Raw genomic sequence first — 14,855 nt, forward strand, 5'->3', positions numbered from 1 at the left:
TGGCTCTCGGCTGCGTCGCTCACAGGAATGACGACTTTGCTGCTATAACCAGCTGATGCTGAGGCTACGAACGCGGAGCCTCCGAAGAACTGTTGACGGTACACTGACCCTTCCGTCATCGACGTTATGTCTGCGGATCCAGGTCTTATCTGCCCCCAGAGCCGGAGTGGGCAGGACATTTGATCGTGTCACGACGCGCAGGCCCGTGGTTCTTTTTTCTCGCCCCTGTCGCTCCACAGGATGTTTCTTCACCTCCCCACATAATCGCTTTCCCAGGGAATGATGCTCTCTGCTTCCTCCACACACAGGCGACACATCGCATATGCAGGTAAACGTTGCTTTGGTCGGATCGCCAGTGCTTTTCGTTACCACCTGATTTATTTCAACCCTGTGCGCGCTGGAAGTGAATGTCATTCTTGTGGATTTGCGGGTTGCTCTACAGCCCTGTCGGTGTATATTGCTGTGCTGCACTGTGGTGAGCGTGCTCCGGCTGCTCTGTATGATGTATGCACTGGTTGCTGTGTAGGCTGAGAAACGCGTGGACAGCGATGGAATGGTGCTGCGCTCCGCTCCGCAGAGACGCAGTTCGGTGCAGAGAGAGAGAGAGCAGACCAGCATTAGCTACTATCCTTCCCCCCTCCCCACTCCGCCTCTCCCTCCTTTGCACATCACATTCACGCGCAAGCGCACACTCCTTCGTGCACGCGGACGCCCGAGCAAAGCTATTAATTTCACGCACACTCAAACTCACTTGTTCTTATTACATTTTTTTTTCTTTTTTTTTCCGAGCACATCACCTCGGTTTTTTTTTTTTTTTTTAATCTGTGTTTCTTTCGACTTTAACGGTTATTTCATTTAGTTTATCAAGAAAGCTCATTAAAACACGTCCTTGACCATTTTAGATAAATAAATATTCAGGTCTTCATGTATTTCAAGTTGCTCCAACTTGTCTGTTACCTCCCCCTCAGCACCATGTCCTCCACCGATGGCCTGCACACATCCACATCTCATTTCTTTTCCCTGGAAAGCCTAAGATGTGTGGATTGCACACTGCATAGGAAAACGCCCACACACGGGCACATGAGCCAAATCAACATTAAAGTGTTTTTTTTCTTCTTCTTTTTTTTTCCTTTTTGCTCTGTTGTTCTGCTGAATAAATCGAAATCTAGTTGAGCCAATTCAGGAAGAAGGTTTAATGGTTCTAGTTTAGAAAAATTAAAATGACCAAAGAACCATTTTAACAGTTGTTTTCTTTTCTCATCTCTGCTTTTTTGGACACACAGCATTATTGAAAAAAGTATTCCAACAGAACCTGGATCCATGATAGGATTCCCTCCCACTTAAACCAAAGACATCTGTATTAATATTTACTGTTAGACTCTCAGCTTAAATGTATTTGTCACATTTGTTTTGCAGTTTTGTCAGTGTTTATTTATGTTATGAAAACATACTATATTGCAAGAAATATTCACTCGACCACTCAGAGGCAATAGAAAATGCAAAGATGCAGAGAGCACCGGACTCGGGAGCAGTGAAGACATGTTATCTGGCAATGACTGACACGTTTCTGTTTCCTCCTTGCCAGGAGACCGCAATGGGTCAGATGTTCTCTCTTGAGAGGAAGAGGCTATGGTTTGGGGCTGGTTGTTATAAACTGGATTTGTTTGTCTAAACCTTCTGGATAGCCTTCCCAATGAGCTGAAACTGTAGTAGTAGTAGCAAAGGGTGCACCTATATCTGCTGAATCCCTTTGGTTTGGATAGACGATGCTTTCCATCCCTACGTCCAGCCATACAAGACTAGAAGCTCAAAAGTGTATACAATCTTTCCGAAATGCAGTTTGTTAATGTAGTGCAACTCAAAACAGATTTTTTTTTCTCAAAATAAATACACATTTTGCATTGTTTCATTGTTATTTGTGAGATGAGATCCCTTGTCCAACAGGAAACCGACTCCTTTCAAATCTAAATCTGAGTAGGTTATGTCAAATTTGGAGCTTAACTGTATATTTACAGTTTCACAACCTCTAAAACAGAGGTGCCAAATACTTTGAGATGTGTTCCTGCTTCTGAATCAGATAATCAAGTTATTAGCAGGACTCAGTGGATCTGGACTGCATTAATTAATCCAGCCATTTGATTCAGGTGTGGCTCAGATTGTAGTTTGTACCATCTGGAAGTTTAAAGTCCTTTGCATGAGTTGCCATGGAAAGTGCAGGGAAAACTGAGGTTTTCTCCAGTTGTATGGACTATAGAGTAGGTTAACATCCCCCCTCCCCTACCTGTTGCTGAGCACAGCTAGTCAGCTGGCTGATGGAAGTCTGCTACACTTTTCATTCACTTACAAGAAAGACAAATTATACATTGTTACCTAAGGATGTCTGCCCGATCTTGACCCTCACTCACAATCACATGTTTATTAAAGGGAGATAAAGTTATTGTTGATGCTCTGAGAGGCAGAATTTCAAATATTAAAGCAACGTTATGCATGCCAAGAACCCTTAAAGGGCTAACAATTGACTTTGAGATCCTGAATGTCTAAACTGAATAAAATGACGACGATCTGGTTTGGTGTTGAAAATATTTGAAGGTAGAGAACAGGCAGAGGAATTTGAGAATTTGAGGAGATTTGGCCAGGTTTTAGCAGCACTGTGGCCCTGTAATACCACTACTGTATGCACATGTTTTGGTATAAGTCTTAACATTTAATAAAAAATAATCCATATAAAAGAAATATCCAAAATATTTTGACATTCTTCCACACATAATTGGATGTTGGCATGTTGTAACATGACATACCAGCATCCTAAGGCGATTGTGGGTTTTCTGTTTCTAACGTAAAGCCGGGATCATTTGAAATCTTATTTGCAGGAGTTTTGTCATTGACATAAATATTTCCTTGTAACTATAAAGACCCACTGATAAGGATGATTGTATCATATACAAACAACGGGCCAAAATATGTCTTTAGCTTTTTCACCGAAACAAGTAAAACAGCAGGAGGCACAAAAATAAACTCTGTGCTGTTTCTGAAACCCCTATACATACATTCTTATGCAATTTTGATTAAAGAAAACTGTAATCTAATAGACCAGAACTTGTCTTTGTTTTGTGTTTTTTTTCCCCCCAAAATTTTTTTCTTATAATCTCTTTTGTGGCATTTAAGATTTTTGACATATTTATCTGCAGCTTCTAGATTCTGAGGAAATTGTTGATAATAGTGTCAGTGGAGCCCTTCTATTCATTTAGCATTTTAACAGCTTTTGTACTGATCCGTCAGCAATCCATTACACACTCATCTCTGTGATTTACCCTCAGGAAAACAAACACATCCTTTATTAGACCCAGTAAGTTTCATTCCAGCTGTGCTAGATCTCATCACAACACAAAGAAACGCTCTCATTGTAAACCGAGTAAAGAATGTGCTTCTTCTGTTCGATCAGATTTCCGTTCTCTTCTTTTTAAGGAGCATTCTTGCAGGTTTTTTTGGATTCATATTTCTGGGATTCCGTCCATGAATGTTTGCATAATCCAGTGTCCTTCACACAGTCTGTCTTGTCACAGAAACTTAGATTTACACTGCGGCTCTTTTGCCAAGTCCTGAAGTCGTGTGCTCTATCTAGAGGCTTGGTTTTTATGCTACTTGTGAAAGTAAAATCGTGCAAAGCATTTTCAATATGATGTCACTTCTGAATTATTTAAGTTTTTTAGTGTCGTGTAATCGATTGCTGTTGCATCTAATGATTAACCTTTGTTTTCTATCTGTCCATAGATATATCTTTGTTAAGATGTAGTGTGGACCATTATTTTTTTTCTTACCAAGTTAGACCATGCAAACTCATCCAAACTAAAAATCTGTAATTTTAAGCCCAGAAAAATGAAACTTAGTTAACTTTTTATTTACTTTGTTTAATAAATACAGTTGAAGAAATACAGTTTCTTCAACACTTTATTAATGGCGAAATAAAATCCACATTTAGGGTTTAGTAGGGTCTATGATGTACTGTGCTAATTTATAATTTATAGACTTTGCTTGGTTGCAAAACCTTTATAACTCATGTGAATATGGATTGTAAACAAGACTAAAATGTTAAAGTTACATTACAGCTAACAATTTGAGGCTAAAACTGAACTGAATGAATAAACCTATCTGAAGGTAAAATAAAAAAAAGCTAGGATATTACCATCTGAGGTTTCACAAACTTTTATATTTGAAACATTTTTAGCAAAATCTTCCAAAAAATCTCTCTCTTGCTATTTTGTTTTTTTGCAGATAGAAATGATTTTTGGTAATCCCAACTGATCTAAAACTTTAGATTTACTTTAGACTCATTGTCAGATATTAGCAATAATAAATCAAGATATCATTTTATAGTGTAGCTAAACATCTGGTTTGACTATTTAAGGAGAAAAATCTTAAGAACTGTGGTTAAAGAACTCAAAACTACATGTGGACTCAACTTTGCGTTTAGCAGGTCGTAGCATTAATGATGTTTTGACTTCTTACACCAATTTCTGACTATGAGGTTCTACTTTCCCCCTAACTCTCCAAAACATTTCTATTTTAGATATTCTGCACCGCAAATTAGAAATAATTCATGCATTAAGAAGTGAAACGAGTTTAATAATCCAACCCTCTAGAGAAACTGAATCAGGAGAAGACCTACTTTTAGAGTGCATTAGCCTTAACATCACTGCTACTCTGCGATCAGGAATCGTTGCATAAGAAAGGTGATATGAGGTAGAATATGTGTCAGAGTCACGCCTTTACTCTATGTGCCTCGTATTTTCATGTGCGTGGTTTACTCCACCGACTGTGCGAAGCATTATGAATTAGAGATTGGAGTGATCACCAGGCTAAGTATTCAAACACTTCTCTGTTTGTTTTCTCTTCCAGATTCCCCCATGTGGAGTTTTGGATGAAGGCACAGGAGCGACACAAAGATATGGAGTAAAAGGACATCTAGAAGAACTCCAGTCAGATATTTTAACACAAGGAAACTGACATTTAGAGGACGTTAAGTAGTGTAGTGTGTGCTGTGGGAAAAGCAGGGTCTGTGGAAAGAGGAGGAGTAAAGATGGCTTGTTGTCAGAGGCCTGCCACATTTCTCCGGGAGTCTGCAGCCGACCCGATCGGCTGCTGGTCCAAGCAGGAGTGTCCCTCTTAAAGTCTGAGCAGTGCATCATTTCACCTGGTGGAGGAGACCCCGCTCTCTGTGATGTGATGAATAAGTTTGAAGTCCTTGGCATTGTGGGAGAAGGTGGGTGGTTTCACACAGCAGATTAAATGGTGTTGTTAACCTCCAGCTCTAATGCTGATGATCTGCACCACTCGGGACGCTGGTGTGTCATGCTGCGTGTTTTTCATGAGAGTTTTAGTGTTTTTGCATTGTGCGGCAGGACTCTATTCATAACTTTTATCGTATATATGCTCCACATTTTGCGTCTGAGGAGCTTTATAGTTTTATAGCAGGCAGGCAGGCAGATTCTGAGCAGGTATTTATTTATTTATTATGCTGAGAAATATGCAGAAGCCAGTGGGATGTGCAGACATCAGAAGGAAAATGTTGTAGCTGTAGATGAAAATCATCTACAGCTTGTAGATGATAACAAAAAGTATTTTCCCCTTGCATCACTCAGAAACTGTCAGTGGGGTTTAACAGTAGCTCCTTATAGAGCTCAACTAAAAAAAAAAAAAAAAAAGCTTAAAATGCTTCTTTTACATTAATTTTGAGAAAATTTTGCCAATAAAATAGATTGAATGACTATAAACTACTTTCTTAATATCGGAGCATCCTAATATCCTAATCACTGAAAGACATACTAAATTAAAAGTTAAATAAAAAAATGTTCATTGTGATATTATGGTTCAACAATGAAAGCGACATTTATTTTAGGAATACTTGCAAAAAAAATTTCCTGAGTTGAACTTGATTCCTTTACCTATTCCTTCTGATTGCTTAAACTCTAATTGCATCTGCTGACCTAATTCTCTCCATGCAAAAGTTAACAGTTGTTTCCTAATTGCATTTTGCTTGCATCTTCTCAAATCTCTTCTCGTTTTGATACGAGGAGTCAAAAAAATCCACCACATCTCTTGCTGGTGCTCCACATAAGAAGTCCTCCAGCAGCCTACAGGGCATGTTCCACCCACTTCCAGCTTGGCAAGAAATGTTGAGTTTCACAGGCGCTACCTCAAACCGCACTTTAAAAAGCTATGCTCATGTCAAACATAGAAAAGAAAACGATATCTCAACATCGCTCTCTGGGATGTATTAAATTATGCTTGAGAAAATTACAAGTATTAGTAGTTAACAGACTGCAAGAGAAAGCGGGAGAAACAGATTAAAACTGTTTCATAAATGTATCATAACTCCTTTGAGTTTAACATCTGATGTGACCTGATTTTGTGGTAATATGCTAAAAAAAATAGTTTGTAGTAAATCACAAGACCACATTCTGTTTTTTATTATTATTTGGTTTCATGTTTCTTTCGATTTTGATTCATTTTGTGTTAAAATCCAATGTACAACAAGACAGATATTAATTTTTATTATAATATATTGTATATTGTTCTTTCAAACACAATGTGTGCTTTGAGTTGCTGGTTTGCTTCATGAACAGTGTTGCCAAGTTATAAGCAACTTTTGGCTTTTTTTTTTTTTTTTTTTTTTCCTTCACTAAAGTCGCTTGCAAGTTGAATGGGTTGCAGTATTTTGGGCTTGTGTTGCTTACTTGGGCCTGACCATTTTAATGAAGAAAAGATTATATCAGGCTCCCCACAATAAAGCAAAACACTAACGCTATGTAGTTTGCAGTGGTGTTGTGTTATACACAAGTTGTAAAACTTTTTTTTTTTAATCTTTTGGATTTGTGTGGTCACCAGTTTGTCTTCATGGAGCTGGTTGCTTGTTTCTTCTAGCAAGATCTACTGTTCTTGACCCACTTTGGCTGTTTGTTTTGAAACTTTACATCTGCAGTAAAACAGTCCAAACCATGATATAATCACCAGCATGATAAAAAAGAAACAGACATGCTGAAATTAGATGGGATTTTTTTTTTCTTTCTTTTGAAAGATGATTTGGCTTTTTTTCTCTTCAAGCAAAAAACATCTGTTCTGGCCTTCTGTGTTCATTCCAGGCATGACACCTTCACATGCACTCTGATGTGTACATGTAAGACTCAAGGGAAGGTTTTTGCTCACCACAGACCAAACTTGCTCTTCTGTTGGACTCGGGGTAGTTGTGTGTCAGCTTCACCGACTAAAGCAAGAGCAGCAACCTGGAGAGAGTCAGACGCTCCACCTAGTCATGAAAGCTGATGACTTCATACAGATACAGATCCAGAGATACAGAGTGGTTCATTTCGAAAGAACCACCCTGTATCTCCGATTCTCAATCCCACGGAAATTACAAAACATATTTATTTTTTACACCCCCGCCTGGCACAACTACAGTCACTGCCCTGTACAAGTCTGGGGATCTCAGGTTTAAAGGACTGATCTGATGTATAAATTTAACAATACCTAGCTATATGGACATAGTCCAAATGCCGTAACAATGACATAATGCAACAGGGTGACGTCTGGGTCAAGATTTCACAAAGATCCAGGCATTAAACTTTGTTTGTTGTGTGGGAGAGAAAGTTTACCTCCTCCTCACTACCTGATCTTTAATGCTCTGTTCTTTAAAGACGTCTTTATGCAAGATTACAAGCCAAGACATGACATCAGGGTAGCATCATAAGTGCATGTTATTGATCTTTGTTTTGTGCCCCCCCTTTGTTTCTGCCAGGTGCATATGGAGTGGTGCTTAAGTGCAGACACAAGGTAAGGATTTCCTCTGATCTTGCTGTCATTTGTAAGATAGGATAAAATCAAATTCCCATACAGGTTAAAAGAAAATTTATCGGAGAAGAAGAACATGTTGACTTGGTTTTTGTTCAGTTTTAAGGCTGAATATCAATGATCCTCAGCATCTACATGAAGGGAGGCCATAAAAACAATCTTTGTGTTCGTTTGCGGTCTTCACAGTTAGTCTTCAGACTTTGTGTGGTGGAATAGGTAGACTGTTTTAAGTATTAAAAATAATCAATTCCTCTTGTTGTTTCCAGGCTTTGTGTGCATGCAATTTTCCCTGATTATCTCTCAAAACAGCAATGTTTATGTCGAGTGCATTGGATAGACGGCTTATGTTTCCGAAGAAAGGATCACTGCATTTAAAATATTTAAAGCTTTAAAACCTGCTTGAGCAAATCAGTGGCAAAAACAGGAGACGTTGTCTATGTGTAAAACATTTATACACACTCTGAATATTTCATATGCACAACTGAACAGAAAGGAATTGGGTTAATGGCAGATTTCTGATAATATGACAACCACCTGTTTTGATGGCTTCATTAACTTACAGATGTTGAGTAAGACTTTAATCTGACTAATAGCTGCTGTTGCTGCGCATTTCTGAATCACCGAACGCCCATGTAGTCCTTCTTGCATCTTATTTGTGCTTTACATGTAATTTTATAATTCTCTTTCCAATGCAGTGTGAAAAAGTGACATTTTTTTTTTATAACGACTAGATAAAATATGGCACTGTGAACTCATAAAACAGATTGTTCCACTCTGTTGAGTAATCATATTAAAGGTTAAAATGAGAGGTTTTTCATATTGAGGATGAATCATTGAGTTTGTGTTTGATGACAGATTTGTGTTACTCTACGTCCTTCGGATTATTCTACTTGTACGTTTAAATCATTTAACTTTGCCACAGGCTTTGCATTAGTATGACACAATCTACTATACATAGTGTTGAACATGAACTGTATCGCCAGTATTTTAACAGATGGTATTATATGTTTACAGAATGTAAACATAGGTTAGAGTCTATTTTGTGATATTTTTAGTTAAAATGACCAGGTCTTGGTCAGTCAGAGCTGGTAATATTCAGGTGGAGAGCTGAGGCAAATACATAATAGTGTTTGTACATCATTAATGACCTTTTGCCAATTTCCATACTCTAATTTGTGCACAGAAAACTGAATGGTTACAAGTCAGTACTGACAAACTGAGCCAAATGTATTAATTTAAAAACACACCATTTTTAAAACCTAGAGCACAAAAATATGTGAAGAACAATGCAACTCTTGCTGCAACATTCAAGTAAACTCGAAACTGAAGAAGTATCCTCTTACAAAAAAAATCTCATGAAGTTCACGTGTGACCACATGGGATTTTTTTGTAAGTATCTGAACAACAAATACGTTTTACTGGAACTGTTTGAGCCCCTGTCGTTAGGTCCCGGATTGTTTTGTGGTTTGATTCTAGTTTTTAGGATATTCTGTGTTCCTTGGTCTCTTCCTTTGATAAGATCAGTCTAGTTTCTGTTTTACTTTAGTTCAGTGCTTTCTTTGTGATTCTAGTTTATAGTTATTCTTTATAACTGCAGAATGTAAAGCTTCTTATGCTTCTCATGTCTACTCATTTATGTCCTAGTCCACTGTGCACTCTCCCTCGCCCCCTGTGCCTCTCTCTCTCTCTCTCTCTCTCTCTCTCTCTCTCTCTCTCTCTCTCTCTCTCTCGCCCAGGTACTTGTTCCACATTCACTCTTCCAGCACTTAAACACTTCTGCTGCTCTCACTCTTTACTGGTTCCTCCTGTTGTCTCCCTGTTGATTTCCTGTCATTCTCTTACCATGGATTCCTATTGTTTCTGTGTTGTTGTTGTTGTTTTTTTTCATTAAACATTCATAATCAGCTCTCTGCTTCTGCCGGTCCTGCATTTGTGTCCTACTTCAACCAAATGGAAATGTTGACCTTGGCTTTTTTCTTTCATAATCAGGTGAAAGCTTATGGTTACTCTGAAAATTATGTCTTTATCTTCAGTTTTCTAGTAAATAAATAAAGTTTTCATCAACACTGACCGGTATTTGAGCTGTTCATTACTTTCTACACTAATAAAAACGTATCTTTTTATGCTGCACATGGGCAACATCAAACAGCAAATGTTGTGTTTTTTTTTGTTAAACATACCTCTTGAAATTGTAACTCAAACTTCAAATTCAGCTTCATCAAGCTATAACACATTCTACCTCAGGATTTTATAATATTTTAGCTAGTTTAAGATGTTTTCTATTAAATAAAGGGCCACTGTCTTGCTCCCTTAAGCCTATGAAGAATACAGAATATTATTTTTACTTGCCAGCCGTTTAAAATTATTGCGACTCTACAGGAATGTACTTTCATGTTGTCTTTCGTAAGAGCTCTCTGTCTTTGCTTAAAATACATTTTAGTGTTTTGGGGAGGGTTTCCAGTAGTATGCTGCGGCCTGCTTTCAGGGTAAGGTTCATTAGACTGGGGCTGGCTGGGACGTGTTGTGAATGTCCATGACATGCAGCACTATCAAGTTATCAAGTTATTTTGAAGTCTAATTAAAGCCCTTACCAGACTAATATGCTACAAGCTACTTTCTGCAGGCTACATCTCTTTTAGTCTCATCATGGCGTTTACTTTCACACCAAATCACTCTCAAGATCAAACCGGCCACGCTCTTCCTCTGGCTTTTTTAAGTGGTAATAATTGTTCAGTGTTGATAAAATTGATCATTATCCGTATGTCCAGTTGCTTTACATGACTGTAATATAGCTCACTGCTAAGCATGATGCATTTTTAAGGAGTTGATATTTTATCATCTGCCACTGATTTGTTCTACACAAAACAGATGCACCATCAATATGCTCATATATGTCATGCAATATGCACCAAGCCAACCAAAGGCGTCACCATGCAGCGTTATCTATTGTTTATTAAAGAAAAATAATAGTATAGCGTCAAGCTTACCAGATCCTTAAGATTTGTAATGCTGGCCTCTAGTTTTTCTAGTACAACTGAATGTAACCTGGTCTAGATAATCATGTTGTGGTTTGGATACTGGGAAAGACATTTCTTGCTCTGGGCGGTTGCACCAATCAGCTTCTAGAGCTGTCAGTAATGGAGTGCTATGTTCATTTTCCTCAGCTGTTTGTCTCCAGTATTGCTCAGACTTAGGTTTGTCTATCATGATGGTTTAAGCTTCTCTAGAGAACCTTATTAGACTTCCAGACTTTGTCTGGCTGTATCCTGGCAAATCGGTTGTTTTTCTTTTCATGGAGTTTTCTGTTTCTCTATAATTGCTGACCGACTTTTTTTCCATGTGGTCCTAATCTTGGCTTTCAGCCTACTTCTTCCTGGGGTAATGCCATGATGTTGATGGCTTGGTACCCTATAATTAAACCTCATGTATTTGCACGCTTTGAAGCTGGCCCTAAATAGTCTCATCTACAACAAAGACCTTAAAGCCACAGCACTTGTCCATCACTCAAAGCTTCCACACTAATAATTAGGCATAGCTTTAAGTCTTATTACAGTTCAGAAAGGAGAACTGAACATTGCCATGACAGGAAAATTGACCATTGAGAACAAATATATTCATGATGCTTTGCTGTAAACATGTCAAACGAGGATGGCTTTGGATTGGTGCGCCTGACAAACGGGAAAAGAAAACACCTCTGATAATCTTTTCTCTTAGACAAACATAACTACAGGGAGTAAAATCACAGAATTAGACATACATTTATTTACAGCGAGCAAGAGATTCATCATTTATCAGCTCTTGGGCAGTGTGAGTACACAGTAAGCCATGTAATTTCAGTTCAGTTCAGTGTATCAGTGTAGGGATGTAACGATATCTATAACTCAGAGGACGAAACCCGATACTGAGGTCGCAGGTTTAAATATTACTTTCAAAAAAACTTCAAAGATCAAATTTATGCTTCAAACAAAGGCCTTTTTTCTGCATTTTATTCTACCTCTTTCAGCATCTGAATGACTTGCATTGCTTGCACATTGTTCATGTCTTTTTCCCTGTGTTGCCATTTATCTTTGTGACTGGAAACCCAAAGATTTAGCAGCTCTGTTTGTGGAGGACTGATGCTGCTCTCAGGGATAAAATGAGATTAGCACATAAATAAATAAAAGCTATGCAAAAATACAAATATAGCAATGTATTGTTCAGTTTAATAGTACACCACAAAAGTTATATTTAGAATTTATTATCAAATTTTCAAAATAATAAAATTTGGACAAACAGATTGTAAAAACTTGAGCTAGTCAAGTGGCTCTTCAGAAGAATGAATTGCTCATCTCTGGTTTACTGTCACAGTTTTTTGGATTTTTGACTTTTGGTTTGCGATTGTTGGCTCATGCTTCATAGTTTCTGCCATATTTTTTTCCTTTAGGCCTTTTTTATAGTTTATTGTCGTTCTTGCATATCTATGTTAATTCATTTTGTTTATTTCTGTTGTTTTCTGCTGTGTTTTATTTCAATTCGGGTCTAGCCATACATTGTTCAGTCCCCTGTCTTTATTGATGCTGATAAAGTCTGGCCCTACAAGTTTATTCATTTTGTTCTTTGTGCATTTCTCTGTAGCTTGCTTAGATTTTTGTTTCTTTGGTTTATTATGTCCTCTTTACTTTCTCTCGTGTAATTAGTCTGTCTCCCATTTGTTTCTATTATATTCATCCTCTCCAGTAATCTTCGCTCATGCCATTCACCTAAACTGCTTCATCGTCATCATCATCATCCACTGATCCATCAGTGTATAAGCTCTTGATTTTAATGCCGGATTCTCGGTTTTCGTGCCCTGATTCTTATGTAGTTCGAAGCTCTGTTCTGTGTCCCAGTTTCTCTGACAGTTCCTGAGCATTGTAAGTTTAGTTTCTTAAATCTTTTTATGATCTCCCCACGTCAGTGGCTGTCTGCACATTGGCTCTGTTTCATCACCTCTAAAGATGACAGCTTACAGTCAGTACCAGCTGATTCCCGTCTCCAGTCTGTAAACTTCCTTTTCTCCCCTGCATTTTGATTTGGGATCTCTGTGATGTTCAGTGTAGTGAGTGTTATTGATTTCCAAAACAAAAGGCTGATGTGGCTAATATGAAGCTAGCTCAGATACCAAGTCATTTGATGCATGTAGGAACAGATCAAACACCTGGATCAGCTTTTCAACAGTAAAGGTGACACCTGGCTACAAAAATTAAAACATAAACCACATGAATAATGACTCCACACAAGACGAGGTGAAAACGGGGTGAATTTCCATTTAATACTTTTGCCTTTTTGTCTACTGTACCACACGAAACACACAGAAAACGCAAAAACGTTTCCTCACCTGGAGACCAACTAACAAGGCAAATACTTTTACTGTCTCTCTGGTTTTATTACATTAATGTGTCATTCGCCAACAAATCTGCATGCAAATTAACCAGCAGCTTCAGAAGTACAGTCACGTTAAAGTGCCTTTTCTTTCCTTTGACTCACTAATGTGACATATGACATGTTTCCCACTTATGTAACAAAAGGAAAGACTCGATTTTACACGCCTGGGAGCCTGGGACCCTGACAATAAATGGTGTTTTTAGCTTTGCTGCAAGAGAGCAGTTATTTTTACTTTTCCCAGCTGGAAGCGGGACGAAAAAGACAGGGTGGCAACAGGAGAGAGAACGAAGCAATGGGTGCACGTGTGTTTGAGGGAGAGGAAGTGACGCAGAGGGGTGTGTTACACAGTGTCGGTAAATGGGTCACCCTGTTAGAGGACTACAGCAGACCTGTGTATGACGGAGGGGGGGAATAATGCGACTGTAAATAGGTTGAAACCCAATCAGGAGACACAGTAGGCCCGAGCATCACAACAAAGGAATTAAATTAATTTTAAATAGGCGTCCCAGTGTAATTTATGGGGACTTTACTCTGCAGCGTGTGCTTGATGGAACATTTTAATTAGTCAAGCGTTTGTGTGCCAGGACTTGTTCTGCCACTTTATGCAAGTGTTGTTTAGCATATGTGGGTGTTTGTATGGAGGCTTATGTGTTATCTTGAATTTGTGCTTTAGGAGTGACAATATCACAACCTACACAGTTGTCCGTCTCCCGGCGCAGAAACGGTGTCACTGTGTAGTACTGTCGGGGTAAGGAGACAAATTAATTATTAGTGATTGTCTATAATTGTGTTGGCTAAGTTTCAAAAAGACCTGCAGTGTGTTTACTTGAGTAATATCAGAGTATGAGTCACGGGCATCGTTTTAAATCGAGACTCCTTTGAAACCTCAATGTCAAACTCGTATATCAGTGAAGGGTTCAAGCATTAGCACTAATATAATGAGCTCGTGTCAGACTGTGGCGATCTTGAAGGTTATTTTTAGTGCTGACTTATCAGTTGTTAAAAAGATTAATCAGAAGAGGTCAAAGATGTAGCACAAACATAAGCATCATCAACATATTGCAGTTTGAAATGTTGTATGTGCTTGATGGGCCCACTTTATTTTTGATAAGAGGTTGTATTTCTTTTTTTTACCCTTTTATCGAAAATCATTACTGCACAGCCAGCACGTACCTCTGCCGTCGCAATAAATCTTCATTGTATGATCCAATTTGCTAATGAGCGTCAAATCTTAAACTGACAAGTTTGTATTTACACCTTCCTATAACAATGGGCAGATATAAGCGAGAGCACTGCCAGTGACAAGCAGCTCCACGCTGCCTCGCTTCGTCGCAGCAATTTGGCCGACTGTGATGTCTGACCCGCTGTAGACAAAAGAACAATTGAGGAACATGAGAGCAGCCAAGGACACTCTAGTGCATGATGTAATCCTCTCTGGCCCCCTGTGTGCACTGCTGCATCCTGAGGGTGTTACAGATGACAGAAAAGAAAAAAAAAAAACAGCTTTCAAGAATTTAGGCTAGCGATGGAATGATTGGAAACATTTTGTGTTTTGTTTAATGAAAACTAACTGAGGAAATTACTTTAGGGGAAGTATAACAACATAC

The 14,855-nt window shown here is 38.4% G+C and overlaps 1 protein-coding gene across 3 annotated transcripts in view; it reads left to right on the top strand.

The window, feature by feature from the left end:
- The first annotated feature begins 13 nt into the window (after positions 1-13).
- The window catches only part of cdkl5 (cyclin dependent kinase like 5), a 52,991-nt gene continuing 38,149 nt past the window's right edge, over positions 14-14,855 (top strand). The window contains exons 1-3 of one of the 3 annotated variants that reach the window (XM_015039847.1): positions 14-328; positions 4,897-5,260; positions 7,793-7,827. In XM_015039847.1, coding sequence (XP_014895333.1) covers positions 5,224-5,260; positions 7,793-7,827 — 72 coding nt within the window. In that variant the 5' untranslated portion in view covers positions 14-328; positions 4,897-5,223. The remainder of the gene's footprint in view (positions 329-4,896; positions 5,261-7,792; positions 7,828-14,855) is intronic. The other 2 variants (XM_015039848.1, XM_015039842.1) reach the window with 2 other exon arrangements.

The sequence above is a fragment of the Poecilia latipinna genome, unplaced genomic scaffold (assembly GCF_001443285.1).
Source record: "Poecilia latipinna isolate Pla-1442-1.1 unplaced genomic scaffold, P_latipinna-1.0 Scaffold488, whole genome shotgun sequence".
Classification (NCBI taxonomy): domain Eukaryota; kingdom Metazoa; phylum Chordata; class Actinopteri; order Cyprinodontiformes; family Poeciliidae; genus Poecilia; species Poecilia latipinna.